Source organism: Leptodactylus fuscus, chromosome 5 (assembly GCF_031893055.1).
Source record: "Leptodactylus fuscus isolate aLepFus1 chromosome 5, aLepFus1.hap2, whole genome shotgun sequence".
NCBI classification, from domain to species: domain Eukaryota; kingdom Metazoa; phylum Chordata; class Amphibia; order Anura; family Leptodactylidae; genus Leptodactylus; species Leptodactylus fuscus.
Genome location: NC_134269.1, coordinates 202,010,992 through 202,024,760, shown reverse-complemented (window position 1 = coordinate 202,024,760; position 13,769 = coordinate 202,010,992). Strand labels below are relative to the sequence as shown.

Genomic DNA, 13,769 nt, shown 5'->3' with positions numbered 1-13,769 from the left:
TTTACAGAACCTACTGGATTTATTGGGATCTGGCAGGTCTATGTTTTATTCTACATTATTCTATGCAAAAAACCTAAAGCATGGCCACACATAAGCAATAGAGCCAATAGAGGCGAAAATTTTCCTTTTCCTATGGAGAAGAACTATTCCTCTATGCAAAGTTTGTTGACGTGACAAACGCCTACGGGAGCGCAATAGTAAAGCCTTGGCTAGTGTTTTGTCTCCAGTCTGGCACTATTATTTAATCATACATTTTTTTATTGCCAAATCATCGCTTGAATCAGTTGATCTTAATAGCGTGGAATTTGGCCATACATGTGGTTTTCATCCCGTAGGTCAGTTGTCATGGTGAATAAACATATCTGGCCACTGCAAACGGGACGAAAAACACGGCTTCGCTTTTTAATAAGCAGAACTCTCCCAGATCCATCTACTTTTCCACAGTGTTTTAAAGGGATCCGATCATTAAAATGCTATTTTTTCTGACTAACAAGTAGGAAAGGCCTTAAGAAAGTCTATTCTTCTCCTACCTTTAGATGTCTTCTCCGTGCCGCTGTTCAGTAGAAATCCTGGTTTTCTTTGGTATGCAAATGAGTTCTCTCGCAGCACTGGGGGCGTCCCCAATGCTGTGAGAGAAATCTCCAGCGCCGCTTCTATCTTCGTCTGGAACGACCTCTTCCTGCGTCTTCTTCCGGCGCTGGGGTCAAACTTCTACACATGCGCAGTCGGCTATGCCATTGGCCATTTTTTTGTGGCCGCTTACGTGAGCATACTGCGCATGCGCAGTACGCTCCTGTAGTTCAATGGAGTACAGAGCATAAGCGGGCACTTGCAGTCAGCTCTGCCCGAGGCCCAATGGCATCGCCGGAAGAAGATGTGTGAAGAGGCCACTCCAGACAAAGATGGAGGCTGCGTTGGAGAGTTCTCTCACAGCATTGGGGATGCTCCCAGTGCTGTTTGAGTGCTGGGGCCCGCCCTCAGTGCTGCGAGAGAACTCATTTGCATACTAAAGAAAACCGGGATCTCTACCAAACGGCAGCGCGGAGAAGACATCTAAAGGTAGGAGAAGAATAGACTTTAAGGCTGTTAGTCAGAAAAAATAGCATTTTAATGATGGGATCCCTTTAACATTGGATCTACAATTTTAGTTGGCACCGTACAAACAGTATTGGTTGCAAAGCATTACTTAGCAGAATGTACTACTTATGTAAACGTAGGTGTCCTCTGATATTAAAGGATTTCTCTCATCACAATGATATTAAAGAAGATCTTTCACTAAGTCCAGCTCTGTGTATCCGTTAATAGGCGCGGCTCCTCTAATTCCAGCACAATTGGAATTTTTTTCTCTCGCCCTAACAGCCTCTCTACCTTTAGCTGGACGGCTCCAGCACAGGACCAGCCACTTGACAGTAGACAGGCTAATTAGCATATTGGGTGTTGAAACTAATGGCACCGATTGGTCTCCCTGCCTCTCCTTCTACCGTATACCAGTCTTATATAATGTAATCCGGTAACGCTTCCCAATCATTACATAAAGCCGCTTATCGGAAAGTTCTCCAAAGCCGTCGCAGGTAAATCTCTCCAGTCGCAGTATTTTTCCAGTATACTGAGTGTACACGGAAAGCACAAGCCTTCTGTTCTCGGATTATGGAAATTAAAAGCCAGAAAATACAGCTGCAAGGAAGGCTAACAATATGGAAAGAATAAAAGTAAAATTGTAGAGCTGCTCTTCCAACTTCGCTGAAACTGACTTTCCGATTTCCCTTGGCAGGAATAGTTTGGTGAATTAAATAAAAAGTTCATCACAAAGATTTGTCCACGTACTGTCAGCCGCTGATCTATGGGATACAAGCACTGCTGAAATGGGGGCAGTATACGGGACTCTAGCAGTGCCCATTATACGGTTTTTCACTTTACAATTTCCATTGTTGGGGCTCTCACAGACAAGCGTTTGGTCTCCACATCTATTCATATTTTTCTTCCTATCAGTTTGTCTTTGTAGAACGGGAGGAAATCCACGCAAACACGGGGAGAACATACAAACTGCTTGCAGATGTTGTTCCTGGCGGGATTCGAACCCAGGACTCCAGCACTACAAGGCTACAGTGCTAACCACTGAGACACCGAGTTGCCCCGCATGTATTCATATTAGGGTATGTTCACACAGAGTTTTTTTTTACCTCCCTTTCATTTTAATGGGAGTCACTAGTAGTTTTTTTCCTTTAGTGTCTTTTTTCAGCTAGCAGAAAAAAAAGCGACATGCCCCATCTTCAGGCAGATTCCCATTGAAGTCAATGGGAGGTGGAAAAAATGCGACACGGTTTTTCCAAGAAAAGTGAAATGACTTAGATCCTTGTTTGGGCTTTCATTAACTTGTCTTGTGCTCATTGTGCACAGGCAGTTCTATATACTGCTGGAAATCAGACAGTGCACTGAATTCAGCGCACTATCGGCTTTCCCAATCTGTGCCCCGGGTAAAGAGCTATCAGTCCTGGTACCGTAGCGCTTTACAGTCAGAAGGGCATTCCTGAGAGTTAGTCAGGTACGTCCTTCTCCACAGCAGCGCCTATCGCGCTGTACAGTGTGAGCGGGGAGGAACGCCCCCTCCCCTCCTGATAATACTCATCTATGGACGTGCACTGTGAGCAGAAGGAGGGGGTGTTCCTCACCGCTCACACTGTACAGCGCGATAGGCACTGCTGGGCAGAAGGGCGTTCCTGGCTAACTGTCAGGACGGCCCTTCTGACTGTAAAGCGCTACGGTACCAAGACCGATAGCACTTTATCCGGGGCAAAGATCGGGAAAGCCGACAGTGCGCTGAATTCAGCGCACTGTCAGCTTTCCAGCAGTATATAGAACTGCCTGTGCCTGATCTGATGAAAGGTCCTCTTTAAAGGTGTTTCCTGGGCTAAAAATATTGTTGACCTATCCTAGGGATAGTGTAGAGAAAACTTGGCACTGCGGGTGTTTCTTTAATCTGGATCTGTTGTGTCCTAATCTATTACACCACTATAGTACCTACCGTATTTTGCGGACTATAAGGCGCACCGGACTATAAGGCGCATTACCCATGAGCGCCTTATAGTCCTGCCTAGGTCCATATATAAGGCGCACCGGACTACAAGGCGCAGCGCTGTCCGGTGCGCCTTATATGATTGAAAGCGGCGGCCGGCAAACTTTGCCGGCGGCCGCTTAACCCCCCGCGTGCCAGCCGCTTCTATTCATTTCAATGGTACGCTTCCATTGAAATGAATGGAAGCGCTCGGCACACGAGGAGTTAAAGAACTTCCTTCTTGATCACGTCGGAATAATCTCCTTACCTTTTTACCATAGCCAGCGCCGCCTTCTTCCGCAGCTCCGTCTCTGTCTTCTTTGGGCCTCATGGATGACGCATGCGCAGTCGGCTCTAACAGGCTCTCGCAGGCTCTATCCATGAGGCCCAAAGAAGACGACACGGAAGGCGCGAACACAGCTCAGGGAGAAGGCGGCGCTGGCTATGGGAAAGGTAAGAGACGAATAGTCTTTTAAGGCTATTCCGACGTGGTTAGGGGGAAGAGGTTCTTTTAATGGTAGAATCTAGAGTTGAGCGAGTACTGTTCGGATCGGCTGATCCGAACAGTACTCGCTCATCTCTAGTAGAATCTCTGTAAGCAGCGGCCGCCGGCAAAGTCTGCATGCCGCTTCCATACATTACAATGAGAGCGCGCTATTCAAATAGTTAGAGATGAACGAATACTATTTGAATAGCGCGCTCCCATTGCAATGTATGGAAGCGGCATGCAGACTTTGCCGGCGGCCGCCGCTTGACTCCTCGCGTGCCGCCGCTTAACTCCTCGCGTGCCGCCGCTTCAAGCCTTATATAAGGCGCACCGGACTATAAGGCGCACTTTCGATTTCTGAGGAAATCAAAGTATTTTATGTGCGCCTTATAGTCCGGAAAATACATAACGCGTAAATATCATAGATTAGTTCTGTGTGTTATCTCATGTCATTTCTCTTCAACCTACCGTATATACTCGAGTATAAGCCGACCCGAATATAAGCCGAGGGCCCCTAATTTTACCACAAAAAAATGGGAAAACTTATTGACTCAAGTATAAGCCGAGGAGGTGAAATGCAGCAGCTACTGGAAAATTTCAAAAATTAAAATGGTCGGAGTTTTTGGGTGCAGTAGATGCTGGGGAAGGGGAGGGGGTGTTTTGGTTGTCTGTCTGCCCCTTCCCTGAGCTTGAGGACTGGGTTTTTCCCCCCACTTGGAATTCAGCCTGGCTGAATATAGGGGATCTGCAGTGCTCCTATTAACCCTTTCCCGACAGAACAGTAGCCCCGCAGATCCCCTATATTCAGTAGACCGGACACTGTCAGACACAGGGATACCTAATGTGTATGTGTGTCAGTCATTTTCTACTTTTGCATGTATTCTAAGGAAAGGAGGGATTTACAACTTTTATTTTTTTTTTTTAAAGCTTCTTTTTTCCCCCACTATTTTATGGGAGATTCTATACATTGATATTGCGGCTGGTCATAGACCCCACCCCCTCCTAAAAAAAAATAAATATTTTTTTTTTTTTTGCTGACTCGAGTATAAGCCCCCCTTGGCTTATACTCGAGTCAGCTTTTCCAGAACAAAAACTGTGCTGAAAAATTCAGCTTATACTCGAGTATATACGGTACATCACAGAACTCAGTGCCATTGCAGCACTGTACTATTTATGTATATATTAATTTCCCTCGTTCATGTCTACATGAGGGGTATGTAACCTTGTATGCGCGTTCTCTTGCAGATTTTTCTATTCTATCAATGTAATTTATTAATTATTCACTACTATATAGTTTCTTTTTCTAGTGTCTGATGAAGGTTGCATTGTGACATCGAAAACATTTGTACATTTTTCATATCCGAAACTCACGGAGTGCCGAGTTTTCTCTACAGTACTGAATGGGTTGGAGGTCTACTCATGCACCCATACCAGTGGAGTGACGCGTATGATCTCCTACGGAGAGATCATCAAAATCAGATCGGTGAGGATCTGACACCCAGCACCTCCATCATCCAGCCATTCTAAGCAGATGATATAGAAAGAAGTGGCTGAACGGAGTCACTGCAGCTTTGGGCCCATTCAAACAAATCAAGCTACTCTACAATAACCTGGTTTACCACTACATAGAGAACAGAGCTGTCTAGTTCCTGCTCCATTCACTGCGTATCTGAGAGAACAGAGCTGTCTGCTTCCTGCAACATTCACGGTGTATGTGAGAGAACAGAGCTGTCTGCTTCCTGCAACATTCACTGTGTATCTGAGAAAACAGAGTTGTCTGCTTCCTGCGCCATTTACTGTGTATCTGAGAGAACAGAACTGTCTGCTTCCAGCTCCATTCACTGTATATCTGAAAAAAACAGAGTTGTCTGCTTCCTGCTGCATTTACTGTGCATCTGAGAGAACAGAGCTGTCTGCTTCCTACTCCATTCACCGTGTATCTGAGAGAACTGAGCTGTCTGCTTCCTACTCCATTCACTGTACATCTGAGAGAACGGAACTGTCTGCTTCCTACTCCATTCACTGTGTATCTGAGAGAACTGAGCTGTCTGCTTCCTACTCCATTCACTGTGTATGTGAGAGAACAGAGTTGTCTGCTTCCTGCTCCATTTACTGTGTATCTGAGAGAACAGAGCTGTCTGCTTCCTGCTCCATTCACTGTGTATATGAATTTACTTACTCTTGGCTTAGCAAGCTCTTTAATTCTCTCGATTTCATCGTTGGACAAAACATCCAAATAACGCACTATATATGGACTATCCCACTCATCTTCTTGCTTAATAGGACCCAAAATCAGGAGAGGATCCCGATTTCCATCATGATACCGACAAAAAAGTCTCTTCTGTCTTCGAGTAGTCTGAAAATGAGACCAGAGGGTGTTTCAGTAAAAATACCAGAATATTCTAGCTATAAATACACAAACATGAGCTAATCATGGACAGATGTCAGACCAGAGTTTGCTCGATCGACAGCTATCTTTCCAAGAAGCTCACACACGTGTGCGCTCAGCTCTATGTGGCGGTATGTTATCATTCAAGACGAGTGTCAATCTGTTATAGTTACCATTTTCACTCCTTCTCCACGGCACAGGGCTTCATACGTGTCACGCTCTGGCAGGTAGTCCAGGGGTCTAGCGTAGACACCAGAACTGGGGGTGGCAGGTTCCTTGTCTGCCGTCTTGTTAGTCTTCTCTTCTGCTCTCTGTTTCTCCAGTAGTTTCTCAAAATATCTCAAATTTGTTCCAGCTCGATCATGGCTAGAATCTATGGAAGCATGAAGAAAAAAAACAACAACAAAACTGTTATAAACCAGAATTACATATATGTATTTACTAGCTTTTACCCGTGACTTCGTCCGCGGAACCCCGATCCCCTACGGGACCCACCTGGAGCGGTGCGCAGGCTTGCTCCTTTGCCTTGTGTCCGCAGCGGGCCCTTCCTACACCTGTGGGTCCATGGACCCTCGGGGCCCACCCTGCGGCCCCCTGGAACTGTTTACCTCCTCTCCCTCCTGGTGCCCGCCACCCCCCTTTCTCCCTACCCGCTTCCCCATGTGGTCACTGATTCCTCCTACCCCGTGCCCCTTTGCCCCCCAGGAACGTGCCCCCTTCCCCCCCCCTAACCCTATGCCCCCTTCTCCCGTGTTACCTACTCCATGCCCCCTTTTTCCCCCTACCCCCAACTTACCTACCCCGTGCCCCCCGCCCGCTGGAACTCTTTACCTGGTCTCCCTCCTGGTGCCCGCCACCCCCCTTTGTCCCTACCCGCTTCCCCATGTGGTCACTCCTTCCTCCTACCCCATGCCCACTTCCCCGTCTTACCTACCCTGTGCCCCCTGTTCCCCCCACCAGACCCTGCCGACCGTGTGTCCCCTTTCCCCCTACCAACCTGTGGCCCCGTCCTCACCACACCCTGGGCTTCCCGTGCACCGATGTTCCGACGCTGCGGGACAGCTGGCCGAACCGGCGTTCCAGAGCGCGGCACAGGTGACCCCCTGTCCGGCCGCGGCAGAGTACTGCGGTCCCGTGGTGAGGCCACACAGGTGGGGCAGCGTATGGACTTGTCGCTGCTCCAGAGTAGAGGCCCTTGTGCAGGACGCTCCGGACCTCTGAGACGCCATGTTGGTGTGGACGGCGGCCGGATGACTCCGCCCACATAGAGAAGCGGCACCCAATCAGGTGAGCTGCTGAAAGGGCTGGGATGACGTCATCCCAGGTCCTACAGCATGCCAGGTCCTGCAGCGAATTGAACTGTGAGAAGCACCGGGAACAGGAGGGAATTGCGGTGGTGTACGGGAATTCCATGTAGCCTATCGTTCAATCCGGGACCCAAGGTATGTATGTGCGCATTTTCAGACAAATCCGTTTGCCCATGTAGGTGTGATTGAGGAACAAACATCCAAACACACAAACATCCAAACACACATACTTTCACCTTTATAATATTAGTAGGATGACACGACCATAAATTGTATTATGGTCACATCAGTTGGTCTTACATCAGTTGTGCTACAACATTGCACAATCTCGGATAATCTTACAGCTGAAGTGTTTCCTCACCTAGTGCCAGTAGTCTTCTTGTGAGCTCTACCGCCCTATGGATGTCTCCCAGCTGAAAAACAGTGTAACTTAGATAGTCAAGAACATCCACTTTAGATATGATGGCCTGTTCTCCTTCATCCAAGAGCTTCAGAGCTTCCTGCATCCACAGAACGGTGTGGTAATAGTCACCATCATTGTAGGCGATTTTCCCCATGCCAAAGCAGTCATCCACAGACAAGGATGCGACATATTTACTGCCTAAAATAGAAAACCGTAGAATAGGATTAAAAGAGGAACTAAGGATTATGGGAGCAAACAGGTTTCAATAATAGACAATGAATATTACTATTCATGACCACGTCAAGATTGCCAGTGCCAGTGAGAGGTTCAGGACAGTCTTCTCCCTCTCTGTGGTGAAACAGTTTTTGTTTTTAACCGGACACAAATTCCTCCATGTCCAACTAAAAAAATGATTTCCCGGCGGACAGGCAGAAGACGCTCGCGGGCGGTCACCTCTGCAAACCCATTCAAGTGAATGGATTTGAAAGCTGACCGCCGGGTTTCCGTCTCCTGTCCAGTTTTGCAGGGCAGAAGACGGAAACTGTCTGGATTGGCTAAACCGAAGGTGTGAACCCGCCCTAAGGGTGCTATTGGGTGGACTTTTATGGTTTCAGTTGTCCCTTCTATCTTTGTATTGTTTTTAATATGTATGTGACTTTTGTGTGTCCCGGTAAAAGCAAAATACGCCAGTCGCTACATTGGCTGCCTATTCATTATAGAATAAGTTATCACACTCATCCACAAGGCTCTCCATAATGCCGCACCTCCCTACATCTCCTCCCTCATCTCTGTCTACCGCCCAACCCATGTTCTCCGCTCACTCAATGACATAACACTTACATCCTCTATTATCAGAACCTCCCACGCTCGTATACAAGACTTCTCCCGAGCTGCACCACTTCTCTGGAATGCTCTACCTCGGACAATCAGATTAACTCCCAATTTCTACAGTTTCAAACACAAACTAAAGACGCATCTTTTCAGACAGGCCTATCCCAATTCCTAATGTAAACCCTTCCGTACTATAATTAGAATCGACAAAATTTAACCCTCCTCTGTCCCCGCTCCCACATTTCCACACATGATATGATGCCATCTCAGGATAACTTTATAGGTCCAAGCTCCATTCACATGTTAAAGGACACGACTGGTGACGGCTCATAAGGTTTTATGTTTGTGTAATGACAGTCACCTCTATTACAGAATTATCTGACCACTGTATAAGCAATGCCGCCCCTGCTACCTCTTGTGTCACCCCCTCTACCACATAGATTGTAAGCTCTTGCGAGCAGGGCCATCAGCCCCATTGTGTGAAATGACGTTCTTCGTTATGTTTCTGTCTGTATTTGAACCCTACAAATTGTACAGCGCTGCGGAATATGTTGGCGCTATATAAATAAAATGTATTATTATTATAAATTAATTTCCGTGTGCTCTATTGGTTGCGTTTTAGTGTTTGTGCCTTTAGTTGTTTTTTTTTTTTTTGACACACACGTAGCATCCCAATCTGTTGCTTAGTGGTGCTGGCCTATCCTTTCTTTTTTGCATCTAGAATACTGGATACCATTAAAATGCAAAATAATAGGGGGAATTCCTTATTTTGGAAAGATTTTCCCTCTAATGTAAGTACCATTCGGCCGGCGAGGAGCTCATGTCACATGAGAACTAATCCGGAGCACAAACCTGGCAGCACGCCTTTTGCTATGACATCTGGATCGAGCCTGTAGGTGTCTTGGAGACGCATTAATGCCTTGGCTGCTCCGGTCTCATCTTCGTCGTTTGGAAAGAATTCCCTCTGTATGGTGAGGTTCGCAATAAAACCTAAACCGGAGACGAAACGCAGTGATGAGTCACAAATGGGAACAACGCAGGAGTTACGGATGGGATGAGTAATAGAAGTGTTGACATAAGGTGTCTAAGGATCAACTATAGACTTCATTGTGAAATGCTTTACTAAAACAGCAAATAATCTCTTCATATAATAGAAAACGTAAAACTATGCAAGGTCATGAAGAAAATCTTAACAGGTGTTGGATTCCTTGTTCATTGCGTTTCTAATAACCCGAAATTAATAAGTGAATTGTTTCAGAGAATCCCCTTCAGATATGCTGGAAAGCAATGCAGTAATAAGACATGCAACCATGTCTGATCATGTCCTGAACTTCACAGGACCCTGAAAGAGCATAAGACGACGCCTTTCAAAGCTTGTAGATGAAATGATGTATGACAGGAAGCATCATCACACATGACAGACCGGGGAAAGAAATTTCTATAGCGGGCGTTGTTCCTAGGACATTTTAATCTACATTATTTATGGTCTTATGGTCAGGAGGCAGATTATGGAAAATATCACCACCACATCATAAAAGTGACAGAAGCCCCAACTGCAGCCATTTAAGACAATGGGATCTGTTGGGAGCATTTGGCTTCTGTTTCTATGTTGTTCATGTAGTCCTATTTCTGCGTGGCAAATTAAAGGTAGTCTGTGAGCAGTAAAGTAGTTATACACCTCATCGTAGAACTTTGTAGAGGTGAATCTTAAAGGGATCCTATCATTGGATACCCTTTTTTTCTCCGCAACTCGTAGGAATAGCCTTAAGAAAGACTATTCGTCCCCTACCTTCCTTCTCCGCACCGTCGTTCAGTAGAAATCCGGGTTTTCTTCGGTATGCAAATGAGTTCTCTCGTAGTACTGGGGACGGTCCTCAGCGCTTTAAAACTACTGGGGGGGGGGGGGGCATCCCCAATGCTGCGAGAAAAATCTGCAGTGACGCCTCTTTCTTCTGGAGTCTTCTAGGCCTCAGGCAAAGCTGACTGAGCCTACCCAGGCCACAAATAAATGACCACTTACACAGTAAACTGGTGTAAGTGGCCATTTGCTTGTGGCCCGGGCATGGGCAGTCGGCTCTGCCCGAGGCCTAGAGGACAGAAACCCAGGACGGAAGAAGACACAGGGAGAGGCCATATCAGAAGAAGATAGAGGCGACGCCCCCAGTGTTGCGAGAGAACTCATTTACATACCGAAGAAAACCCGGATTTCAACCGAACGGTGGCGCAGAGACGACATCTAAAGGGAGGAGAAGAATAGCCTTTCTTAAGGCTATTCCTACGCGTTAGTCAGAACCAAAGGGTATCCAGTGATAGGATCCCTTTAAGTTTCAAAATATACCCCTGCTATTCCGCTTTGGCGCTCCATTTAATGTAAACTGGTGTTTTATTCATTTGCAAATGAACAGAAAGTGCTTTGTCTGGGAATCTAAGGTGGAAGCTAAATTCCAACACAAGCCAACGCTTGGTTCACACTAGCATTCAGACACTCCATCCCAGGTTCCACTTAAAATTGGCAGAGAGAAAAGTCCTGCGAGCAGTCATACAACAAAAGCTAAAAGAGAGAGACACCGAGCGCCAATATGGTGTAGTAACCCCAGTGCTGATGTGGTAATAAGCCAAATTAAGGCCTCTTACCTTGCCGTGAAAAGTCACAACACTAAAAACACGTAGAAATGCAAACCTGGTGGCAGCAGCTAATCCCCGTGCGTCAGCGGAGGCTCGTAATGAAACAGTGTACAGGTATCCTTCAGGGTCAAAGACCAATCAGGTGGTGGAGGAGTGGGGTGGAGCGCGCACAAACCAACCGAACATGTATTCTTCCAAAAATTTTAATACTTAAGCGCAACGCGTTTCGGGCGAACAGCCCTTTTTCAAGTGCATATAAAGCAGGCTGGTAGCCTGCAGAGAGTGCGTCCAATATGTTTAGAAAGAACATGGATTTAATAGGCTGGCTCTATAACATACTGCCAGCAGATCAGACACCATGTTCAATGTGCCATGTCCCTGTATGGCTCCCACATTACTATTAGACAAGGTGCAGTGACACGTACGGTATTTAAGCACTAGCATAGTTATAACTGTGTTGTGTAATTTTATCCCAACAATGCAGATCATCTTGAGTATTCTTCAGTGTTCCACTGAGACGCTTGGCACATTGGGGCATGGATTCCCAGGCTTACATACCATACATTACTACGTTTCCACACCCAGCTCTAATGGCACCCGACACACTGAACACAGGGAATAATATGACAACATAGATAGAGGACGCCACTATGTTTTTCCCTCTTTCCTAGTTTGCTGTTCACTCCCTATTACTAGGGCAAATCAGCCTTTAAAAACCAAGAAGCTCAAAGACAATAACACAGGGAGGGGAGGGTCTCTAGTAACAGACCGCTTTCTCTGCCTGTACACTGCACAGAGAGGAGTCTGCAACTAATGACTGCTCACAATAAGTATATAGAGTCTATCTACTTCTGACTACCTGTTTCTATTATTCTTAATGGGATGTTAGTTAGAGAGATCGTGCTCAGATTTCTCCCTTTCTGTGCCAGGGTTCTTTTTAGCCGCATCATAACCTGGATGTGGAGTCCAATGTCTCTGGATCTCCTATATTAGGGTTTTATTCGCCATTTTACAATTACTTCTAGCAGAATTACTTGTAGGTTACAAGTTCTTGACCAGGTGGTATCATGTCCTTTCCAAACTACATCGATTTTATCCGTCCTCCTCCCCTACCTGCTGGCACTGTGGCTCGGAGGTGGGGACCCTTTTGCATGTTTTTTGGGAGTGTGCTGATCTGAGGAACTTCACAAGGTGCTTTGTCAGATCTTCCAATCTCCCCTCTCTTCCACTCCGGCCTTTTTCTTGCTCCATCTCTCGGACTTCCCTCTCCGCACCTATCGTAGGTCCTCTTTGCGTCATATGCTTAATACCACCAGCGCCTGTATCCTGGCACCGTGGAAATCGTCCAACCCTCCCTCCGTCAATGGGTCCGTAAGGTGGAGGCTAGCAGGGTTATGGAAGATCTCATCGCCTCTCTTCGAGATGCACATGTGGTCTATATGGATGCTTGGATGCCTTGGCTTCTTTTCCATGGTACTCAGACATACAGAGACTTGGTTGGCTGAGGTTCCTTGGCGGACAATGGATTGACTGTGGATGTCTCCCCCCTCCCGTTTTATTTTTTTTTGTTTTCTTCTTTTACCCCCCCCCCCTTCTTCTCTGCTTTCCTCTCCCTCTCTGTGCCCGACTTAACGGCTGTTGCCTTGTTCGGTTGTGATTCTGTTAATTTGGCGCACATTGGGGTCAAATAAAAACTGCACTGTAGAATTTCAGGGAGATAACCTGCTGGTTTATTCCTCTATTTCCTTTGAGAACACATGAACACTCGGCATGTGTATAGGGAGAGCTATCTGACACTTACAGTGTAGGCTTAGCTTTAGATACAAGATGATTAGGTAACGGCTACACATCTTTAGGCCATATTGTAGCTCATATTGTATGCCCATATGTTATTGTATCATTGGGCCCATTTACACTACTAGATCCGTAAAAGTAACACCCGGCCTGTTAACGCTACAAGTGTTTACATTCCATAGTAAATGATTCCTATAAACCAGGCCGGCCAATACATGAAATAAGAGAAACTTTATGCAGCGTGTCTGTCAAGTTAGTAAACTCCATCGGTTTACATTACGGCTGGAAGAAATTAGTCCGAAACGCTCAATGCTTAAAGCCGGATACAACGATCCAAGTTTAGAAAGCTGCTTTCAATATGCTGGCGGCAAAATAAAAGGAGGATATGAAGGTCAGGAATTATCCCTTGTGGCAAAGGATGGCAGGGGAAGGAATATTCCAGCCAATTCTCCAGAACATGATCTAACTTTTGGCTTATAAAAATGGTCTGTGAATCTAACAGCTAAAGCAGACCGGGGCTGCAGAGAAACATGGCTTGGGTCTATGTGAAAGTAATTACTGTAGCGTCTCTCTGCAGACTCGCGTTCTCGTACATGCTCTTCCCGCCAAGAAGAGATGGAACATGCATTCTTGTCTAGAATAAAAGCCCTGGAGAAATGTTCTTTAATACTGCAATAAAAATTATCCAGCACTGCAAGAAGCTAAATGAGCCATTTTCCTTGTGGTCTTCTTCATGTAAGATTTCATGAGCCATACAATCTGGCCTATACTTCATTGTAACTGTAATATAGAGGTCAGAAGCAAAAGAGATCAAATGTATTAATCCGAGGTTGTATTGTACATTAGGAGCCCTCTAGAGTATAACCTATTATGGAAATATT

The 13,769-nt window shown here is 46.1% G+C and overlaps 1 protein-coding gene across 2 annotated transcripts in view; it reads right to left on the bottom strand.

Annotated features, from left to right (window-relative positions):
- P4HA2 (prolyl 4-hydroxylase subunit alpha 2) overlaps nt 1-13,769 on the bottom strand; it is a 58,626-nt gene that overhangs the window by 24,021 nt on the left and 20,836 nt on the right. For both annotated transcript variants that reach the window (XM_075275025.1, XM_075275024.1), the window contains exons 5-8: nt 9,322-9,459; nt 7,597-7,836; nt 6,102-6,301; nt 5,719-5,895 (exon numbers count right to left, since the gene is read on the bottom strand). In XM_075275025.1, coding sequence (XP_075131126.1) covers nt 5,719-5,895; nt 6,102-6,301; nt 7,597-7,836; nt 9,322-9,459 — 755 coding nt within the window. The remainder of the gene's footprint in view (nt 1-5,718; nt 5,896-6,101; nt 6,302-7,596; nt 7,837-9,321; nt 9,460-13,769) is intronic.